Consider the following 23,654-nt stretch of genomic DNA (forward strand, 5'->3'; position numbering starts at 1 on the left):
AAAGCTAAAGAAACTTACTTTTTTCAAAGATTGGATGATGTGAATCTTCAAATAGATAACTAATTAAATGGAATATTAGACAACAAAAGTCAAATTAAACCAAATAACAGACTAATCAAATTTAAAAATCCAATTTTTCTTGCTAGACTTCAACTAACATCTCACTAGGAACAAGACTGATCCTTATTGAGAGCATTCAAATAATGATAAAAAAGAAAATCAACATCGAATGCCCCCACTTTCTCTCTCTTACTTTCTTTCTCATCAATTCATCACTCATGGTACGAGTCCTATTCCACTACTAAACTCATGAATCCATTATTGCTTTTCGGGAATGAGGGTGAGAATGTTCTTGATTTCACCTGTTTATCAGAGCAAACACCCTTTTGATTATAGATGTCAAAAGACATCACCATTCCATTAATAGCAAAAACTAATTATAAACTTGGCAAATTTGGAGCTTTTCTTCATCCAGTAAACAAATCTGGCCTTTCCACCCCTACTTCTTGCAAGAAGAAGCTATGGGTGGTAGATTAAAAGTGTTTATTCCAATTCTTGATTGTGGGGATGATCCAAGATTGAAGCCCTTGTTATGAATGTCATGTTCGTTTTGCTTGTTAATGGGGTTTCAAGTGATTCTCAGGTTGATCACATTCTTGATTTTATTTGTCGGTGGTGATTCTTTGGCTCTTAGATCTGCAGGTAACTTCAATTTCTTGAAGATTTTTTGATTCTTTAACTGTTTGATATGTTAGCCATGGGGATCCATGATTATAGTTCTATGTTCTCGATTTTCCTCACATGGGTTTTCTTGAAATTGTGATTTTAGGATCAAATTTGATGGAGAATGCTAAAATTCTTGTTGATTTTCATCTTTTTTGGTGAAATTTATACTGAAATTCATGCCGTTCATTTAACCAAAGTTCTTGATATTCTTATTCTTGATTCGAGGAAAAATGATCCCCTTATTGACATATTACTTTCTGCTTTAAATTATTATTTATTATTCCATCTATTTAATGTATTCGAGTCTTCATTTTAATTTTATAGTACCTCCATAAAGATACACAGATCGTAACCTTTTGATTGAGATTTAATTTTTTCTAGTCTTGTAGTGATATAGTACAATCGTAAAAAATACAATTTTGACTTTTTTAATTGAGTAATGAGTTATTTTGACCACAAAATTTGACAATAATGGTGCTTGTTTTGTGAAAAATTATAATCTTTCTTGCAAATTTTATCGGAAAATTTTAGTTTTCAATTATTAAAATCGAAACTATACTTTTTTTTTGTGGGACGGTGGTGCTGAGTTAGGTATTGCAGTGCTCCGTGAAGTCAATATCACATGATTAGTAATTTGACTTTTTGGTCAAATATTCATAACTCTAATTTGAAATTTGCCATGGTTTCTAATTATTTATTTCTATCTTATTGTTATTTAATATGATTAATTTACATTTTACATATATCACATTTATTTTCGCTTATTTGAAATACATTCATATCAATTTCAAAACCTAAAAATATCTCATTTGTTACAGATCATGGTGTTCCACCTGCATCAAGTCCCACTAAAATTCATGCAACGAAATGGATGAAACGAGGTTTTAGGCCTTTTTCTAGCACATCTTTCCAGAGATATCATCATGAAAGATCGAAAATTAACCATATTGCCCCTACACCCTTGTACCAACTTCAACCACCAACTTACGCCCCACAAGGTTAGTTTTGTCATTAGACAATATCGCGAAAACTAGTCATTATGTAAAGATTTCTCATTGAGTTTATGATCATCTTGACCAGGTCCATTTGCTCCTTCACCATCACCCGTTGATCCAACTAACCGATTCGGTAAATTTTCTATAGCTTTAATCTTTTTATCATGTTAACAAATATTTATTCTTGTAAAAACAACTTACAATTTAATTTCGTTTTGGTTTCTATTTGTACATAACAAAACTTTTTGAATGTGTCATTTCAATTTTTCCTTCAAGTCTAGTAGTCTACCATTACAATGTTGTGTTCATTCCTTTCATTTGTAATTCGTTTACATCATAAATGAGCAATAGATTAACGTTGTTACGTTGGTATTATTATTATCTTCAAAGGGCCAACGATATCTCCATCAAGCTACTCGTTGACAAAGAATACAGCTCCTCCCCCAACTCCGGTTTTCACGCTACCTCCACCACCTCCCAATGAAGGTAAACCACAGCGCTGTAAACAAATCAAACCTTTGTCTTATCTATTCAAGCTTCAACTGAGTTTAACTTTATCGTGTTAATGTAATAAATTGGTTACAAACTATCTATTTGTTCACAAAATATCTTTTTTTGAAAAATAGTATTTTTCAATATCTCACATAATTCATTACTCGATATTAAGCCAATTTTTTTTGTTTGGAATAAAAAATTAGATTAAAAACATATATGAATAATCAACTATGTCTCATATACATTTATCATTTTGTTATTTATGTTCATCTTCTTAAAGGTCAAAATTATGAACACGGTTAAATTTTACGTGTAGATTGTACAACAGTGACCTGCGTGCAGCCGCTGACATACACGCCGGCGGGATCGCCGTGTGCTTGTGTGTGGCCGATAGAAGTTCGATTACGCCTCCTTATTTCTCCATATACATTTTTTCCATTAGTTTCAGAACTCGCTAAAGAAATCTCCACCAGTCTTTCACTCAATGTAAGTCAAGCCCGAATCATGGGAGCCAATGTCGCCGGAGAGCAGCTTGACAGAACCATCGTTCTCGTCAATTTGGTACCTCTGAATCAAAATTTCGATCCTGCCACCGCGTTTTCGATCTACCAAAAGTTCTGGAAGAAACAAGTTTCGATAAACAGAGCTCGATTTGGAGCTTATGAAGTCGAATCCATTAGCTATCCAGGTTTTACGCAATACTATCTCATCGTCTAATTGAAGAGCTTCAGAAACTTGATTTTGTATTATTTTGATCTGAAATTAGGGCTTCCACCTTCGCCGCCGTCGTTGCCTTCCAATTCCGATGTGACAATCGGTCAATCGGATTCTGTAAACAGTGATAGAGGAAGGCCGTTGAAGCCTATCGGAGTTGACATACCTAGAAACGGGAAGGAGGATAAGAGTAAGCCAAATGGAAGCATTATCGCGGTGGTGGTTTTATCATCTGTTACAGCTTTTGTTGTTCTCATCGGAGCTCTGTGGCTTTTCTTGTTGAAATGCGGATGCTGTTCTTCCAATTCCCGAACTGACAAAGACCCTCGTGGACTTACGAAACCATCTGGTAATCCTCAATTCCATTCCTTTGTACCATCCCATTCCATTCCATCAAACACTAACTATGAGAAACAATTGAAACTTTATTACGTACAGGAGAATCGTTGATAGTTGGAAGCAGGAAAAGCTCAACATCAATGTCATTTAGCTCAAGTTTAGCAGCATACACAGGAACAGCGAAGATTTATAGCTTAAGCGAGATGGAGAGGGCTACTGATACCTTTGATTCGAGTAGAATACTTGGAGAAGGTGGTTTTGGAATTGTTTATAGCGGTGTTCTTGAAGATGGGCGGAAAGTTGCAGTGAAGGTTCTTAAGAGAGACGACAGGCAAGGAAGTCGTGAATTTTTAGCCGAAGTGGAGATGCTGAGTCGTCTTCACCATAGAAACTTGGTTAAACTGTTGGGTATTTGTACAGACGACCATTTTCGGTGTCTGGTTTACGAGCTTGTTCCAAATGGAAGTGTAGAATCTCATTTACATGGTGAGTGACAGAGCAACCGACACGATCCCCTCAGATTCGTTGAAAGAAAATGACCATAAATTAATTTTTTTTTTTTATTATTTAAATTGTTTCCTCAGGTGCAGACAAGATCCCCCCGCTGAATTGGTGTGCTAGAATGAAGATTGCCCTAGGAGCAGCTCGTGGTTTAGCATACTTACATGAAGATTCAAGTCCACGTGTCATTCATCGAGACTTCAAGTCAAGCAACATTTTGCTCGAAAACGATTTCACCCCTAAAGTTTCGGATTTCGGTTTGGCTAGAACAGCATTGGATGGACATAAGCACATATCAACACATGTCATGGGAACTTTTGGGTATGTCACCTGTCAGCTATCCCATCTAATCTGCTTTTATATATATATATATATATATATATATATATATATATATATATATATATATATATATATATATATATATATATATATATATATATATATATATATATATATATATATATATATATATATATATATTGCAATCTTCCATCTCTTCAATATGGTATCAGAGCCGGTGTCTCCCATCTTTTTTTATATATATATATATGTTGGAGTCTCATCTTTTTCTTTTTGCTCTACATATCTAACATGGTATCAGAGCATGGGTCTTTTTATATATATATGTTAGAGCCTCACCTCTGGTTTTAACTGCTAACTTTATACAGCTACCTGGCACCGGAATATGCCATGACGGGCCATCTTCTTGTAAAAAGTGATGTTTACAGCTACGGAGTAGTCCTTCTCGAGCTTCTAACAGGGCGAAAGCCAGTGGACCTATTGCAGCCACCCGGTCAAGAAAACCTAGTCGCATGGGCTCGACCACTTCTCACAAACAAGGAGTCGCTTGAGTCAATCATTGACCATGACATCATAAACTCAAACACCCCATTCGATAGCATACTCAAAGTAGCAGCCATAGCTTCTATGTGTGTTCAACCAGAAGTATCTCATCGCCCGTTCATGGGTGAAGTGGTTCAAGCCTTGAAACTTGTCTGCAATGAGTTTGATGAAATAAGAGAAATGACTCCAAGAAGTAGAAGCCATGGTGAAGAGGTTGATTTTGAAATGATGGATTATTCAGAAGAGACTGGAAGAGAGATGACAAGTGGGTATGAATATGATATGGAGATTGGATTTCAGGGTACGGATTTGAGGGGTGGGAGGATTGAGAATGTGGAGGGGTTGGAGTCTGAATCATTCAGACGTCAGTTTAATTCTGCTCCTTTGAAAATGGAGAGGAAGAAGCAGTTCTGGAGACGATTAAGAGGTCTGTCTAGAGGAAGCATGAGCGAACATGAACATGAACGTGAACGTGATCATGTGTTTTCTTCAAATTTGTAAAGATTCAAGGATATAGATTTGATTCAGGGATGTTTGGATGTGGATTTTGGAGATATATAGAATAATCAGAATCAGATAATTAAATGTAATAAAACATGCTGTAAACATTCTGTTTGGATTGGTTATAAGTTGTTTTAAGTATTTGATAAATGTTGATTTTTTAACTAATTAGATAAATTATCAAAAAGATATTCAATTTATTCAAACATTATAAACTTATTACAGCAAGTATTATCCTAACATTCTAATAATCAGTTGCATAAGTACATCCAAACACATTCCTCTATTTTGTAGGTCAACTTCAACCTTATAATAAATATAAGGGATGTTTTATTGCTAACAGGTTCGAATTGGATAGTGTAGAAAAGTTTAGTTAAAAAGATCAAGAAAAATCAACCAAAATGTACACAAGGTGTTGTCCCATATTGTTTTATTATTAATCATTGCGTTAATATTTTAACAATACGTTTTTTATATCCATGTGATGTAGGGCCTATTTTGTTTTTTGGTATCAATATTGTGTTTTGGCACATCACAGCTAGCTTGTTTTTTCTATTTTTTTAAGTTATGTGTGGCAAACCAAAAAGTAGTTTATAAACTAATTTTCTAAAAAGTTACTTAGACTAGCTTTTATGAGTTTTTTAAATAAATTTCAAATACACCCCTTAGGTAATTATAGAAATACATTCTTTTAAATTTCGTTTTATATCTTTCAGCTAATTTTTCAATTAATTTTACCAAACATTATTTTTTATTAGCTAGTTTTTCAGCTATTAACTAACTTTTTATTTAACAGATAGTTTTTCATCTGACAGCTAGCTTTTCAACTGACAGCTAGCCGCCAAACATAACCCAAATGTAAAGTCAAATTGTTAAATGTCAAACCCCTAACAATCATACCACCACATTCCTTTTTAGACATTTTTATGAATTGTTTGTTCAAAAAAATAAAATTTTATCATTTATATGTGAATACCAAATGTAAATCCTTTTTAGGTCGTCCTAAAATAAATGCAACATTTCTGGTTAGGTTTAAATTTACCTTTTTGCCTATCAGTACTCCTTCCGACCTCTTTTTGTCGAGTCAAAGATCACGTTTATTGCTTTCAATGATCTAACCACTACAGTGGGCATTAATGCCACCGACAAACGTTCTTTTAACATTTATTTCTTTCTTTTTTCTTAAAAAAATAAATAAATAAATAATTTTAAAACAAAAATTACAATACTTTTACTGCACAAATAAAAACTAAACAGTTCACAACTTTAAGCTAATTTTGTCAAACATTCCCTTAATGTTCTGAATATGTCCAAACCAAAAACAGAACTATAAAAAAAAAAATAATAAAAAAAAAAATCATAGCGAAATCAAAACACAAGCCAACCTAAATCATTAACTTCAAAAGTTTATTAGAATAATGCCAATCAAAAACACAAGTTTTTCAAGTTTGAAAAAACGAACAAAGCAATTTTTTTGTTAAAAAAAAACAATTCCATACCATATATCTTAAAACGACCAAATCCAACACAACCACATTATACCCAAAGTATACAACAAGTCACTTACACATCCAAAATCACAAGTTTCTTTCCCCTTGATACAACCAAAATCGGCCAAATCTATGACAAAAAGAACACACACATACAAAAAATATACGCATATCCTCTATTAAAACTCTATTGCCTTCTCACATGTCACATCTTTTAAAAAAAAAGCCCATGACACGTTTTTTTATCCGCCAAAATAAACAAGTTTTTTCATAGATACAGAAAGCGGGTTATTGGGTTTGGGTGAGAAATTGATGTTTATTCATAAATCTTTGTTGTGTGATCTTGATGTAGGGCTAGTGTACTCCATTTCATTTTCATTAGTTACATCAGATGAAGCAGTTGATGAAAAACCACTTGTACTCCCTTGAATAGTTTGTGCTGTTGGGTTCACAGGCCTTTCCCCTTGTTCTGCTAATTTTCTAAGAAGATTCGTCACTGTTGGAATGAATTTTGTTGATAGTGACAAAATCCCTGGAAGCTGTAACCAAACCAAAAGGGTATTTTAGGAAATACGATTTTTATAAAATTGAAATGTGTGAGTTTTTGTTTTTTTGAAAGTTGAAATGAAAACTCACAGCTCCATTTCGGAATTCACCAGATATGTCTAGTTGGACCCATAAAGCTTTTGCAAGAAGGTAGCTTACGAATATAACAAGCAGCCATAAAGGATTCCTAACCAAAAAAAAAAAGAATTTAATATCAGTGGAAGTGAGAGAAGATAAGACTGGTTTTATTTAACGTAAAAAGACGAAAATAACCTCAAAAGAGTCATGAACTCGTTGAATCCAAGTACCACCATGGCAGCGATAGCCCATGGAGGTGGTAACCAGTTGTTATTGCGTTTATTAGCTTCCTGAAAAAACCATGGCAGGAAAAATTACCAATCTACCCTCACAATTCAATCTAAATAAATATCAAAGATTTTAAAAGAAATACCTGGGAAGCAATAGCTTGAGTGATTGTATATTCGGTTTCTTTTTGAAACTGGCTCCACAATGATTTGCATTGAACAGGAGTTATGAGTGTTTTTGTAGGTGGAACCTGGACGCAAGCAAATATAAATAAAAAATGCACAAAAGAAAATAGTAAACAAATTTTTTTCTTATGGGGAGGATTTATATAAGTAGAATATTATTATAATAGGAAAAATAAAAATGAAAGAATATATAATAAAGAAACTAATGAAATGGTACCTCTTCCCATGTGCTTGAGGCCAATGGGTCTGAAAGGGTAGTCTTATTATTAGTGGCTTTTTTGGGATCCACTAATGCAAGGACTAAAGTGTCCCCAATTGTATCATTTTCTTCATCCAAACGAATTGCAGCCAACACAGAGAGCAACTTTAAAGACTGAATGAAACATAAATATAAATAAATTTAACAAAAAAAATAATAATAGATTGAACATGAAATTTAGTTTTAATGAAATGATTCTTACAGAAGAGCGAGCCATTTTAGTTATTGCTCGAATATCTTCCTTTCCAGTCCAGACTCGTGGCATTGAATCATTATCATGGTTGAAAATCGATGTAAATCTGTAGAATGTTTTTGGAAGGAAAGGAATTTGTTAAAGGAATTGGAATCACAAAGGTATGGTGAAATCCATCAAACATGGAATTTGAAGGATTCCAACAGAATTCGTTTGGCAACCAAACACGACATGGAATGGAATCCTGAATTCCAATTCCGCTGAACAAAACACACAAGAATACAGTACCTTTCTTTCATACGATACAAAACTTTTGCAGATTCTTCTTTTGTCTTCCCTTCAACTACCCCTCTTGCATAATTTTTCAATTTCAAAATCATATCTTCTTTTTCTTCATCATCCATTTCAAAACCAGAAAGTGCAAAAGAGAATTCGGAAACAGCTTTTTCAGTTACTTGATGAAGAAGTTTCCTTATTGCAGCCCATGTATCATCACTACCACCTTCTAAAAGAGCTTCAACTGGACCATATAATCCCTCTTTCAATTTTGTCTACAAAAAAAAATGCATAAATTCACCAACAATAATTTACAGCACTTGTATAATTTACAAATTAATATTATTTACCTCATATAGTGCATTAAGTTCAGATAGTTTAGCTGTTCTAACTTCAAGAATATGTGAATCTAAATCGCGTGAAAATTTATCCCTTATTTTAGACGAATCCCACTTCGATTGCTTGATAATGGCATCTGTGTTTGAATGAACATTAGTCAAATATATACATAAAAGGGTAAATTTGGAAATATACCTTCACATTGTTCTTCAAATAGTGTTGTGAATTTTGCAGTGTTGTCGCGTGCAGCAACTGCAAACCCTTGTCCACCATTCAATGCATCAATAAGAGCTTTTTTGAAGTTTTCCAATGTCCCGGATTTTATATGTTCCAACATTAATTGGTAGGCTGGTTGAACAAGCTGAATATAATTTTAAAAATAATATAAATATAAATATAAATATAAATAAATCACATGTAGGAAACTATAAACTATTATCATATCAACAAACAATAACAAATACAAAAAGCATTACTTGCAACAATTTCTCTTCCAATTGCTTTCTCTTTGCAGATCTAACACTATCTTCAAAGTATGTTGCCTCTTCATCATAACTGAAACCAAAATAATTAAAAAATAAAAATAAAAATTGAATCTTAATGCCTTCAAATGAAGTTAAAAGGGGATTTTTTTTTTTATTACCTGGATAAAGTTTTGTTAAGTAGTGAACTAAGCTTCTTTCCAAAGCCTAACACATAACCAGATTGTACAGCCTCTTCTAATTCAAGCCAATTCTGCAAAATTTATTTAATTCAAATATCTAAAAAAAAAATAAAAGAACATTTTAAAATAACTCATTACCAAAATATGTACCTCATTTGTAACAAAAGAAGAATATTTCTCATTAGCAATTTCTTCACATCGAACAGTTGCCACCATCACCTGAAAATTTGACAAAAACTTTTAATATCTTTTTACATTATGTCAAATTTTATAATATATATATATATATATATATATATATATATATATATATATATATATATATATATGTCTACAATTATTACCTTGTGAGCTGGAAGATCAAGGTCTTTGTTCTCTTTGATGACTTTCCAGATTTGTTGTGCACTGAAGGAAAAACCTGAAGCAGGAACTACCCCTCGCCTATCACCTGCTAAACCACCAGGGGCAATGGAATGGAAAAACTTTTGCCTCAAATCAGCCACCTTCAAAGACAGGAAAGTAAATAATTAAGATAATTTCAAATATCTCAAAAGGGTATAATTGTAAATATTTGAGAAGGGACATACCTGCTCTTTAAATTGTTCTTCCTTCTCTTCATAACTAGACAGTGCAACAACTTGAACCTGGTAGATATGAAATTATTTATGTAAGGAAAGAGCAAATATACAAGAAAAAAAGATGATTGAAAATTTGAAATGTTATATTTTGGCATCTTACATTGAAAAATTCACTCAGTGGGGTGTGTTTGTGGGCTTCTGGCTTAGGAACAGAATCCCATATCTACAGAAAATAACATATCATTACAAGTTGTATGTTTATGAAATAATAAAATATATACAAAAAAAGACAAAAAAAGATACCTTTTGGATATCTTCCCTCAAGACAGGCTCTAGGTTTTCAAGAGGTGTCTGAACAGAAATAAAAAAGGAAAACTTGCATCAGATTATATAAAATACATGTATACAGCAGTAAGATAAACAAGAGAAAAAAAAAAAAAAAAAAAAAAAAAAAAAAACCTTACCCTTGTTTTATCGCGTATAACAAACATTAAAGTTGTTTTACGTGGACTAAACAACCTCAACATAACCTGAAAAAACATGAAACATAAGATCGATAAACAGATCATAAATAATGTATAAAAGTAATAAAAATATAAATATATAGGTGCAAAAAACATACCTGGAAAACGGTTTTCAGAAGAGGTTTATTTGCAGCCTGCTCACGCCCAATATCATGACACCACCTATATAACACAAATTTATCAAAAAAAATTAATAATTTATGTCCACAAAAAGTTCAGATTTTTCCAATTTATCTAAGCAAGCAGTAAACTTACATGTTTATAAGCACTATATCTGAAACAGCAAGTGCAAAAAGTGCACTCTGTTTTTCAAATGCAGTATCATCCTGAAGAAGTAGCATAATGTTAATAAATAAAAGCAAGAAAATAGAAATAAGAAAGAAAAATAAAAGTTCATAATAACCTCTCCTCTCTCTCTTCCATCAGTGCCCTCAAGATCCATTACAATGGTGCAAGGTTCAATAGCAGGACATCTTGCTATCCAAATACCTTTAGTAGTCTGAGACCTGTTAAAAGAGAAATCAGCAAATTGTATGCCAAGAATATAAAATAAAAATAAAGAAAAAGAAAACATGCCTTCCCCTATAAGCATCCATTTCCCTGAAGTTGGTATAAAAAAGATTATTTAGAAGTGTGCTCTTCCCTGTCAAATTGCATATAGACAACAATGTCAATGGATATATTAGTAAAAAGTTAAATACCCCTACAAAACTGCTAATAATTTTCAAAAAAAAAATAAAAAAGACCTAGTCTTTGAATTCATACCGCTGCTCTGTGGGCCCATGATAGCTACAACAGCATAAGAAAGTCCACATTCTGCCAGTTTGACTTGTTTGATAAAATTATCAAGTCCAGCTGCATTGAAAGTACCATCCCCATCTATCAGGTGTGTGGAGCAACATTCAGCTTCTCTATCTGAAAAATAGATCACTTCCATGGTTACAAATGAGTTGGGAACTTTATAAAAACTTGTGAAATTTCAAACTGGTTTCAATTCAGAAGCATAAGTTCACATGATCTAAAGTTTAAGATTTTGATTGATAGTAAGAAGATGATAGTTTTATTACAAACCCTTGAGTATTCATAACCTAATTGTTACTGGTTACTATTGCTAATGGCAGGTATTGCTCATTCTTATCTATGTTTTCAAGGGGGGAAAAGCTTAAATTAGCTAGGCAAGTTATTGATTTAGGTTCACTTCACCTTGTTTCATCGATAACTTTTCCAGATCCAATCATGAACACGGTTTTTAGTCAATGACTTATTTGCAAACTCTCGTGTTTTGCATGATAATGAAAAAGAGATAAACGAAATCAATTAAGTCGATGAAAGATCCGACATGCTTATGCTTCTGTCAGAGAACGCTACAAGCTTAAGTTAAGAATCAAATTTGAGTCAAACCGAATTCAAAACAATAGCAATCAATAGCACCGAACCGCTAACTAACATCAAAATTGAAGCACAATCACAAAGGATTTGAAATTTCTAGCGTTACAGGACTAAAACAGTATCACTAAGAAGCGATTTAACTGCATCGATTGAATCAATCATTTGAATACTAAATACTAGGGTTCTGACTTGGAAACTGAAGAATAAAATCATTAGAATTCAAAATTAGAGATAGTATTCTACATCAAATGAACAGCTTACCCATGGAGAAGAGTTAGAGCTGGGATTTGATCTTTGCTTTTTGAAAGACGAAAGAAGAAGCAAACAGCGTGCGATCTCAGACAAGTATAAATCCCCTCTTAATTTGTGTTCTTGGACTTCTTGAAAGGTGGGCGTCACACCACTGTCTTATGATATTCAAGATTTTCTTTGGAGAGAAGTAATTGAGAGTAATAATAGGCATGTAAATACATTAAAGCGGCTGTATACATTATTTTTCAATTATGACGTTAAAAACTTAAAATAAAGTTATCTTAAGAAAATTTTGTAGGATGTTTGAACATATATATATTCATGTATTTTTATTTTATTTTCTTTTTCGTTTTTTTATTAGGGTTTTGGATATGAAAGTGTTTAAATTTGACAAACTTTGTGGGTTTTATGATTGTTATCCATAATAATCATAAATTTTGCTAAGATCTTTTTTTTTGTGATTGTTATCCATAATAATAGGATTTCAGATTATCATGGAAACAAATTTGCAAAGAAAAAGAAAAAAAAAAACTTAAATTTACAAATCTTTTATATTTTTACTATAAGTATGTTTTTTATATTATATGTATCTACATAGAAAAATATATTTATACACGAAAAAAATTGACTAAACATCACATAAATACGTTTTTTAAAAGTATATATATGAATTTTAATATTTTTAGAAATATAAATATATTTTTTTTAGAATTATTACATATTTTAGAAGTATATCAATAAAAAAACATGTATATATATATATATATATATATATATATATATATATATATATATATATATATATATATATATATATATATATATATATATAGAGAGAGAGAGAGAGAGAGAGAGGATAAAAACATAATACACTTATAAATTTTAAGAGTTTTTTTTATAAATTTGATTTTCATACTAACCTGAAAACATGTTATTATAGGTAACAAATACAAAAATAAATTAAAAACTTAGCAAATTTTGGACATAAACAAACAAACAAATCATCAAAAGAATAAAAATGATAAAATTTATCAACCTCATCTTATATATACACAAATTGACAATATTGTTTTTGATTATAAATTTAAGAGTACACGACTATTTATATTTTGCCATATGTCAAAAAAAATTACCAACTAATGTTGGGTGGTGCAACTAACCTCTCTTATGGTGTGTTTGAGTTTTACGATGTTTATTTTCTTATAATTATTTTGGACGACCAACCTTTCATTTAGATGTTAACATGGATTGTCTTAGCGATTGGGAATATAAAGTCGCGGAGAAGTATACTAATTTACCTAACAATTTGAATATTTGTTTGATTTGATTTAGGTACATCCGGTCAATCAATATTAATAAGGTTTTAGTTTATTATATAAGGGATAATTACTTAAAAGAGTAACATATTATTCGATTTGTACACATTTAGTCATTGAGTTTTTTTTCGTCCATATTTACCCCTTAAACTTGTTAAATTGTACACATTCAGTCCTTATGACCTGTTACTCCAGGTTAGCCGGGAAAAATAACTTGATAGGGTAATATATTTTTCATTTTGTACACATTTAGTCCTTAATATTTTTGTACATATTTAGTCCTTAACATTTTTTTGTTTCAAAATAAGTCCTTTTTTATACTCATTCAGTACTTATGAATGATTTCTTTAATTTTTTTTCACGACATCTTACGTGAGACAATCATTGATGAGGTGTTTGGGTTGTTGATGCTTATGTCTAATGCGATCTCGACTGCTTGGTTGCATAAGTCTTGTGGTTTGACTTAGGTCTTGTATTTTGAACATCGTAACTTCTTCATACGATATCAGATTTTAAGGATCGTTATCCACGTGTTCATTTTTTGAGTCTACTACAACTTTCATTAAGATTACTCCCGTTAAAATGTAATATTTTTTTACTAACAATTTTATAAAAAAAAACATACATACAAGCATTCATAAAAAACGTATGGACAGGGGAAGACGCAGTAATATATATTAGGTGTTGTCGAGATGAAATAGGTGTTGTCGAGATGAAATAGGTGTTGCCGATACATGGAAAATAGGTATAAACGTAAAAAAACGAAAATTTTTCCACCGCGAACAGAAAAAATAGGTGTTGTTGGTGCAACACGGGGACCATACTAAATCCGCCACCACGTATGGATATAAAAATTATAAGTAAAAATATATTATTTTTTAGTGGGAGTAATCTAAATAAAAGTTGTAGTAGACTAAAATACGAACGCATGGATATAAAGATCGTTAAAATCCGAGATCATATGAAGAAGTTATGATGTTCAGAACACATGACCTAAGCAACCAAGTAGTTGAGATCGCGATGGATATAAGCATCAAAAGCCCCATATACCTCATTAATAAATGTACCACGTAAGATTTCGTGAGAAAAAACTAAAAAATCATTCATAAGTACTGAATGAGTACAAAAAAATAACTTATTTTGCATAAAAAAAAAGGACTAAATGTGTACAAAAATATTAAGGACTAAATATGTACAAAGTGAAAAATATATTACCCTATTAAATCATTTTTACCGGGTAACCTGGAGTAGCCGGTCATAAGGACTGAATGTATACAGTTTAACAAGTTGAAGGGGTAAATGTGGACGAAAAAGAAAAACTCAGTGACCAAATGTGTACAAATCGAAAAATATATTACCCTTTTAAGTCATTATCCCGATTATATAAACTAGATTATGACCCGCGCTAAACGCGGGGAACACATAAATAAAATGCAAATTTATATAGATATTACAAAATAATTATAAAAAAGTAGGGTTATTGGTATTATTGAAATGTGTAGAAATTACACTAAAATAAGTAAATATATATAGCGTTGAAGGACCTCTTTATAGACAACATTTTTTGTTTTATTACTTCAATGACCTTGCTTATCACATATAAGTACCTTCAAACATTTTTTACTTGTGAAACGGAAAACAACTATATATAGTCAACTATGCGTAAAAATGAGTCTACACAAGTATAATCCAACATTTAACAATGTACTTTCAAAATACATTGTTATTTTATGGCTATATTGCGAAATATAACTGTTTATTTCAAAAAATAGCAACTTATTTATGTTCCTTTAAAATGAACCACATAACCCCCCCCCCCCCCCCTCCACAATATTAAATATAAAGAAACTATAACCAATAAATTTGCAACGAAGTTAATCATCTCCCTCCATTTTATCTCTAATATCAAATCTTTTTTCCTTAATCTGAGTTATTGTCAATATCATCGACAATGTTAAGATTCATTGATGGCTTCTTTTTTATTTTAGGGATAATATGACAGAAATCATTTATCAAGTCCATCATTTATGTTTATATCTTCGTTTTTTTTTTTTGTGGATTTTGATATGTCTTCTTCGGTTTACCACCATCTTTTTTTTCAGGCTCCTTTTTTTATGAAATAATTTTTTTTTTGTGAAATTCGTTCTACGGTTTTGAGTATGTGCAGGTACGTTGATTTTTTTTTAATTAAAAAAATAGGGTTTTTGTTCGATGTTGGTTGCTAGGTTTGGTTCTTATTTTTTGTGATTTCTCATAATCCATTGTGTTTCATTTTCCATCTTTATCTACAATCTTTATGTATAGAACAGTTTATCCATATAATCATTCACTATAGAGTTTAATGAAGGAAAAAAGAAACACCTCTTTAGTTTTATTTACTTTGCAAATTATCAAGCCTCCATGCAAAGCTTACAACATAATGAAAAAAATAAAAAACCCTTATGAGGTAAATGCTAATTACGATTCTACCCATTTTCCTCTTGTAACAATTATCTCACTTCAAAACATCTACTTTTGTGTTTCAGCATATTATTGATGGCATGAAAGATCCAAGCATTGTTGCATTTTGGTTAATCACAATGCCTCAAATTATGGGAGGATTTAAATATGATGATGAGGTCAAACATAAAATATGGTGGTAATACAAGGTTCTTCTATTTTTTATTTATTTATTTACTTATTTTTTAATTCAACTTTATTACGAAATTAAATAGCTTCTTTTGTTGATATTAGTGTTTCTTATTTAGAAAAACATGTGATATGATCAACTTCGTGATGCTATAGCAATGAGAAAACTTTGATGAGCAGGAAGTGAGATAAATTTATAATTTATTAACTTCAATGAGAAATTGTCACACCCCCAAACCAGAACGGCGGAAACGTTCGGGGGCGGAGGACGTCATATTCAGTATCATAACAGTTCATAGAAAGCAAAGTACACACCACCATACATATTAAGGTTTCCAAAATGTTTACATAATTGTATTCGTTACATGTTCAAAAGATAAATACATAAACATCTTTCAAAAGAAGTAATTAACGTCAGCACGTTAATCCTCAAAAGTTGATTTCCAAACCTGCTTAGCGGTTCCCTGAGAATACAAGTTATTTCAAAGAAAAGTGTTAACAATTAAGTTGGTGAGTTCATAAGTAGTGTTTTGAGATAATATACGCCATTCGAAAATTCATGTATGTTTTCCAGAAAACACGGTATTTTCAACTGAAAAGAGTTATGATTCGTTGGGTTGAAAATAAATGTACCAGATCCAGAAAATCCCATATTTTCCCTAATAGTTGAGACGTGATTTGTTGTGTTTTCCAAGAAAAACCCTTATTTTCTTATAAAAGTATGAAATCCACCTGAATGTTCGTGTTATAAGTTGTAAATAGTTGCACCAAGAAAATCCCTTATTTTCCTATTAGTTGTTTGTTTTAGATGCAGGAAAAACCCTTATTTTCCTAACATAACTGGCAGTCTCTAAGACCGAAAATCGCAAGCAACCGACGTGCTTAAAAGTTGTGGCATAGTTTTATATAATAAAGCTATACGAAGATCACACTTGTTAGATGAAGAATAGTTTTAATAGCTACTCGTTCATAAAAGCATAATACCATAATAACTGTATATCCGATGAGTTTTATAACCATACTAAACATAATATGCCTGTAGCGACGTTCTTCAGGCGTCGTAGCGTTATGACAACTGTCACCCCAAAAGACGGACTGTAGCTAACAGTCAGGGCACGGGATCATGACTTCCCGTATAGATCTATACACATTTGACACGTTCTCCGAACGGGAGACTCTGGTTATAGACAGGACTTGTAGCGATACCTTTTATCTAAAAGGCAGTGTTTGAAGATATACACGTCTCATGGATTCTCAACTAAGTCTGTATTAAAGTGATAGTTTTGTATGCAAAGTTTATCCTCTTTCACAATGTTTGACCAACATAAATTACAAGTTTTTAGAATATATGAAACGGTTTTAACAACAAAAGATGTTTTGGTGTTACTAAAAAAAACTTTGTATAAAACTATTGCATGTGAAGTATAACAAGAGTTTCCGCATAATAGAACTAAATCACAAGTGATTCATTTGATAGAAATGAGTAAATGAGATTTTACACGATAATAACGGTATGTTTACTTGTATTCTTCCCCGAAGAGTATAAAAGCATTTAAAATGTATTTAAAGAGTGTTCGAAGGGGGATATGAACTCACTTGATAGTTGAAGATAGCGAGATGGGAAACCGGGCAGAGTTTCGCCTCGGGAAACGGACTTTTCTCGGGATTCTCGGGAATCTCGGGAGTAAAATCGACCCTCAGGACTTGAGCAAAAATGACCAGGGCTTCGGGTTTGAACGGGCACGGAAATCGAGGCAAGATCGTGAGAGAAAAGAGAGAATTGAGCATTTTTTTCGGAAAGCCTCGCATTCTATTTATAGGGGGGTTTGGGAAGCCTCGTACGCAGCGTGTACGCGTACGTCATGCATTACCGAAGCCTCGACTGCCTCGGCTTCGGATGGGACGGCGGGTCGGATGGGACGACGGGTCGGACGGGTCGGTCGGACGGGCGGGTCGGACGGGTCGGTAGCCTCGCATAGGGCGACGTGGACGATCCGAGGCCAATACCCTCGGGTACGCAGGGCGTACAGGGGTACGTGGCGCGTACCTCGGATGAGGACGCTGACCCCTCTTCGGATAATACTTGATTTTTGAATTAAATAAATATATAATTTATTTAATAAACTTCAAAAATTCATATCTTCCTCATACGAACTCCGTTTTCGATGGTTTTTATATCCACGCGTAGGTGAGACTACGCTCTACAACTTTCGTTTAGACTCTGTTGGCAAATTCCGAAATTATTTTTATTATTTATTTTATAACTCATCGTGTTTAAGGAATTTTCTTCAAAAATTCATAACTTCTTTATCTGACGTCGGTTTTTGCCAGACTTTTTACCGCTGAAATACCATTGTCGAGACCTTCGATTCTCGTTTAGGTCATTCGGGCCAAAAGTTGATCAATCTCCGATTCGAGTTTTTAGCTGTCTGTTGCTAAGCTGAACTTGGAAAAATCTAAATTTCAATATACAAGGCTGGATTTGAGCATTCTCTTTAAGTATGTTCCCGGTTTAATGATATTACACATAATAGGAAATTAAATAGATACTTTTTGGGCATCTTATTATCAAAGTGAATTTTATTACCCCATGATGGTTACAATACTTGACTTTTTAGGTTATTACAAGGAGTTGAAATATCGGGTTGTTACAGAAATTAATTAATTACAATTTTGTTATTGAATTTGAAATACAACAGGGATTATATCAATGGATCCTAAATGTGCAAGAAATGATCCAGTGGTAGTAAGGAATATTCCTTACTATAAAGCAAAGAGCAAATTAGGAGCAAAAGTGATGAAGCTCAAAAGTTTTTTCATTTGTTTTTAGTAATTTACATATTTGGTCCCCGTGTTTAGTTGATTTTTTTCAGTTTTGGTCCCTAAAAGAATCAGGTTGTAGTTTTTGGACCTTGTTTCACTGTTTCATAAAAACTTTTATGATTGCCTAAGTTAACAGCCTAGCTGTTAGTTTTTTTTAAAAAAAAAAAATGACCATTTTGCCTTTGAACCAAAACTAAAAAACATATAGCATAACAACAAAATTTATATTTTTCTTTTTTTTCGTTTTTTTACTTAAGTTTTGAGTAGATTACATTTTGATCCTTGAGTACACCTGATTGTATTCAGAAGGTTCTGAGGGGCATTTTTGGTATTTCAGGGTCAAATGCTGACTCTAGTTAAGTGCACACTTCTATTATACCGTGCATTCATACCTGCCCATGTATGGTACCGATTCTTTTTGAAAAAAGAATACGGGAACCTATTTTCATCTTTCACAACATGCTTATATTTAACTTTAAAGCTCACATCAATTGTTGAGAAGGTATATTTCTTATTCTTATTCTGTTACTACCGAAGACATAAAAAAAACTTCCTAATGAGGGCATTCATGTCTTTTGTACAACCCGTCTGTTATATTATGTCATGTCATCTCTTATCTTATCTATTGATTTTTGACAAAGGTATACACACATGTAACATCATAATTTCATTATATATAACATCCAATTTTAACATTGAGTTTACTGCTTCGAAAATAGGATCATAGTTATCGATTAAAAAGATGGAACCAAGAACGGAACACAACATCAAAAAAATTCAAAAACAACATTATACAGCCAAATTATATGTAACATCCATAAAGTTTACACCAATTTAAAACTTTTTCAACCATAAATGAAAGTCAAATAGCATTGTTTACAAAAACGTTTTCAAATCAATATCCATCAGAGTGTCCCAAAATCATAACATAAGGATGAGGAGTGGCACGGTTATGCCTTCGCCTTTCCATGATCTCCTGAAGTACCTGAAACAATAAACTGAAAACTGTAAGCCCGAGGGCTTAGTGAGCTACCCCCAAAATACCAATACCACACTGACAAACCATATCAGTAACAATGTATCAATCAATCAACATACATACTGGCCATCGTCCTGACTGGACCGCCCTACTGGGCCTACAGTCTATCTGAATCTTTCCCGAGCCTTCGGCATGACTGGTCCGCCTCGTGGGCCTGCAGTCTCCCCGGACCGCTCATAGGGTATGTTGGCCTTCAGCACAAAGCAGGACCGCCTCAACCCATCCAGCAAGCAAATAACCATGTGCGCATAACTATCACATACTAGCATATACAACATCAAACATATCTATCACACTGATCATCAATCATAGAATTCTCTCGTAACTAACATACCGACCTAGCAGGTCACTAACATACTAATCCTTACGGATCATAAGAGCATAACATACTATCTACCCTGATTCCGATTTAACAGATCATAACCACATGTAGCATACCATAACATCAACAACTAAAGGGCCGACCTTGGTGCCGTAGACCCTATCGATATAGTGAGGATAAATCACCTTGCAAATGTCGACTCGGAAGATACACTCCAACTCTCGGATCACCCGACACCGGCTCCACCACCTATGATCATAGTACAATATACTCATAAGTCCTTAGCCTTATAAGGTACCCCATAACCCACTAGTCAACCCCTGATCAAGGTCAAAGTCCTCAGTCAAGGTCAACTGTCCATGTTGACCTTGACTCGCTGAGTACCCTCGGCCACTCGTCGAGTTCCCTGAAGTACATTCCAACTCGCCGAGTCATCAGAGTGACTCGTCGAGTTCCTTCGATCCTCGATCAAACTTTAAGGCCACTCATCGAGTTCCCTCCTTGAAACTCGATGGATAGACACTCATACATATCCAAGAGAAAACTCATCCAACTCGCCGAGTTGTTCTTCAACTCGTCGAGTCTTATGACGATCTTCATCGGACTCGCCGAGTTGTTCATCTAACTCGTCGAGTTCACGGCCATCTTTATGTGACTCCTCGAGTCAACTTTGCGACTCGCCGAGTCCATTCAGTCCTCTTTCCATACAGACTTGTTTTGAGCCATGCAGCGACTCCAAATCACAGATCCAAGCTTCTAGGGCATGCTTATCACGTAAAGTTGCAAACTTTACGTGTATGCATGGCCTTAAAGGCTCCAAATGCCAAATCTAAGTTCTTAATGGGGCTTCATGCCCAAGAGGGACCTCAATCACAACCAAAACTGTGACTTTATGCTTTTAGAATCCAAGGAGGGTCCAGATTTGAAGTTACAACTTCAGATCTAGCCCATAGCTCATCATACCAACTTGAAAATCCATAAAAAGCCCTAGAAACTCAACAAAAGGGAAAAAGGGAAGTAAGGATGACACTTTGATACCTCCAAAGGATGCTAGATGAGGTAAATCCTACTTCCCACGCCTTCTTTACTTCAATTCCTTTGCACTCTTAGCTTTCTTCCTCCAAGATTCTCTTTCCAAGCTTCAACACCACACCAAAGCACTCACACACACGTATAAGGACTCTCGGGACTCTCTAGAACTGTAAAGAGGCCTAAGGGAGGCTAAGGTCCCTTTAAATAGGGGTGCAAACCCCGGGATTTAGGGTTTCATCTGTCAGCTCCTACTCGCCGAGTCCCAATATGGACTTGTTGAGTAGGTCACTTAACACGCGATCCCATCCCGCTGCTACTCGACGAGTAGGTCAACCAACTCGTCAAGTTGAGCTTAACCCAATAAATCTTATTTAAGCAATACCTGAGAATCAGGGTGTTACATTATAAGTATTCAACAAATAACCATAAGAATGAGTAAAAACATATAATTTCGAAAATAATATCAAACTTACAGATTAAAAGGATTTAAGGAAGAAATACATACATTTATTCGACTAATCAGACTGATGGGAAGGTTGAAGTTTTTTTGCATTTGTTTTCTACGTGGGAATTATGACATAATGTTTGTGTAAATCGATTATTAAAAAGGTTTGAAATATATATACAAGTCAATATGATGAAAAATAGCAGATAATCAATTGAAATATTATTTAAACTTAAAATATAAGATATCATGCTTGAAAGTGTATTGGTTCTTAATAATATCCGAAACTTTTGAAATTTGAAATTAATAGTTTTCGAGATTTCAACATATAATATATTTGGAAAGCAATTTTGAATGGAAATAGAGCCTAAATTTAAGGTTTGCATTAATAAGGAACCAATTTTGTAGTTGTAAGTTTGGAAAGAATTCAAGTATCATTTTCATTCAATTCCTACATTTAATTTCCTAATATAACAGACTGACTTCTTGTTTGATCAAGGTGACGTAAGAAAATTGATCTAAGGGTGTAAAACCTATAAAGAAAACACAATCAACAGTCCAGATTGTTTTAGATGATGTCATAAAGTTTCTCTTTTAATAATATTTAGAGATAATCTAAAAGTAAAAATTAGTTGAATTTTAGTTCGTAAAATCACAATCTATAACAATCTATGTTATGTTTGACAAACTATTTAAAAACCTAGTGACTACCTTATAAACTAGCTCATAAAAAAATCTATGGTTCCGTCTTTTAAATATTGTATTATGCCTTAAGAGTCGGTGTCTTCGTTTCCTTCTCACTCATGTGATCGAGTCTTTGGTGACATGGAGTGATGGCTTCGGTATCTTCAGTTGATGAGATTAATCTATCTGTCGAAGCTTTGACTATATACAACTCGACGAATCCTCGCACGTTGCGTGATAATATAGTTAGATAGTTAAAATAATAACGTTTACCAAATTATTATTTAATATTTCTACTTGAAAAATCAATGTTAGTAGTAAAACAAACTAATAGTTAACCTATTAGTTTTATTAAACATTAAAGTTTTAAATCATTGTGATGTATATTATTAATTGATAATTTTATAAACAGTTAAAAGTTATGTAAATTATATATCAAATGTATAATGATCTATATATAATGAATACTAAAAAGTATGGAAAAATAAACACTTCAACGTTTAATAACATAAAAATACTATATATATATATATATATATATATATATATATATATATATATATATATATATATATATATATATATATAACGAATAACAAAAAGTGTTAAAAAATAAACACTACAACTTTTAATAACATAAAAATGCTAAAAACATCTATTATATCATTTATATTATAAAAATTTATTTAACACTTTCAATTCATACAAAAAATAAATACAAAATAACATATATTTGATATACAGAAACACTATTATTCAAAGATTCAATAGAACTATTTTTTTTAAATCTTAGTATATGAATCACAAATATCTTCAAACACATTGATGTTTTGTGAACAAATTAACTGATATACTTCCAATATATGTTACAAAGTTATAATGAGAAGAAAATAAAAAGTCATTAGTCATTATGAGGTTTATTTGACGAATTGCCAATTTTAGTTATCATAATACAACAAATGAGAAGGCAAACGGGCAACAAGTTGCGCCGCTAAGCCCTTTTGTATGGTAAAGTCAATTCTTTTGAACACTACATTCATAGATCTAGGGAATATATCATTGTTATGCATGATCCGTTGTAGGGGATATAACATTCTTTTGAAAACATTAATGGTTTTCTCTTTGCAACAAAAATCCATACATTTTTATAATTGTTATTTTTGACCAAAAGTTAAATGCGTCTTTTTGGTGATAAAAGTTGTCTTATAAAAACAAATAGTTGTTATATATATATATATATATATATA

At 32.6% G+C, this 23,654-nt stretch overlaps 2 protein-coding genes across 2 annotated transcripts; one reads left to right on the top strand and one right to left on the bottom strand.

Annotated features, from left to right (window-relative positions):
* Positions 1-221: 221 nt before the first annotated feature.
* Positions 222-5,258, top strand: LOC111906840 (receptor-like serine/threonine-protein kinase ALE2). The gene is made up of 9 exons (XM_023902613.3): positions 222-702; positions 1,545-1,724; positions 1,807-1,854; positions 2,112-2,207; positions 2,533-2,904; positions 2,983-3,279; positions 3,369-3,755; positions 3,854-4,091; positions 4,442-5,258. The coding sequence occupies exons 1-9, from the start codon at positions 597-599 to the stop codon at positions 5,115-5,117; spliced, it is 2,400 nt and encodes a 799-aa protein (XP_023758381.1). The 5' UTR covers positions 222-596; the 3' UTR covers positions 5,118-5,258.
* Positions 5,259-6,620: 1,362 nt separating this feature from the next.
* On the bottom strand, positions 6,621-12,306 carry LOC111906841 (protein ROOT HAIR DEFECTIVE 3). The gene is made up of 23 exons (XM_052770483.1): positions 12,128-12,306; positions 11,243-11,392; positions 11,054-11,120; positions 10,881-10,983; positions 10,733-10,803; positions 10,576-10,639; positions 10,418-10,483; positions 10,257-10,304; positions 10,114-10,176; positions 9,963-10,019; positions 9,720-9,878; positions 9,526-9,594; positions 9,355-9,446; positions 9,188-9,266; positions 8,907-9,072; positions 8,723-8,847; positions 8,385-8,647; positions 8,106-8,202; positions 7,862-8,017; positions 7,605-7,709; positions 7,427-7,521; positions 7,244-7,340; positions 6,621-7,146 (listed from the first exon to the last, which is right to left on the bottom strand). The coding sequence occupies exons 1-23, from the start codon at positions 12,129-12,131 to the stop codon at positions 6,928-6,930; spliced, it is 2,415 nt and encodes an 804-aa protein (XP_052626443.1). The 5' UTR covers positions 12,132-12,306; the 3' UTR covers positions 6,621-6,927.
* Positions 12,307-23,654: the final 11,348 nt, after the last annotated feature.

This window comes from Lactuca sativa, chromosome 4, assembly GCF_002870075.4.
Source record: "Lactuca sativa cultivar Salinas chromosome 4, Lsat_Salinas_v11, whole genome shotgun sequence".
Lineage (NCBI taxonomy): Eukaryota > Viridiplantae > Streptophyta > Magnoliopsida > Asterales > Asteraceae > Lactuca > Lactuca sativa.

Bases quoted from the DNA above. Each gene is read 5' to 3' on its own strand.
- LOC111906841 (XM_052770483.1), bottom strand. The intron at 9,879-9,962 runs GTATGTCCCTTC...CTGTCTTTGAAG, and splicing joins AAGAACAATTTAAAGAGCAG to GTGGCTGATTTGAGGCAAAA. The intron at 8,648-8,722 runs GTAAATAATATT...TTTTTTTTGTAG, and splicing joins AACTTAATGCACTATATGAG to ACAAAATTGAAAGAGGGATT.
- LOC111906840 (XM_023902613.3), top strand. From the start codon at position 597: ATGTCATGTTCGTTTTGCTTGTTAATGGGGTTTCAAGTGATTCTCAGG. The intron at 1,855-2,111 runs GTAAATTTTCTA...TTATCTTCAAAG, and splicing joins TGATCCAACTAACCGATTCG to GGCCAACGATATCTCCATCA. The intron at 3,280-3,368 runs GTAATCCTCAAT...TATTACGTACAG, and splicing joins TGGACTTACGAAACCATCTG to GAGAATCGTTGATAGTTGGA.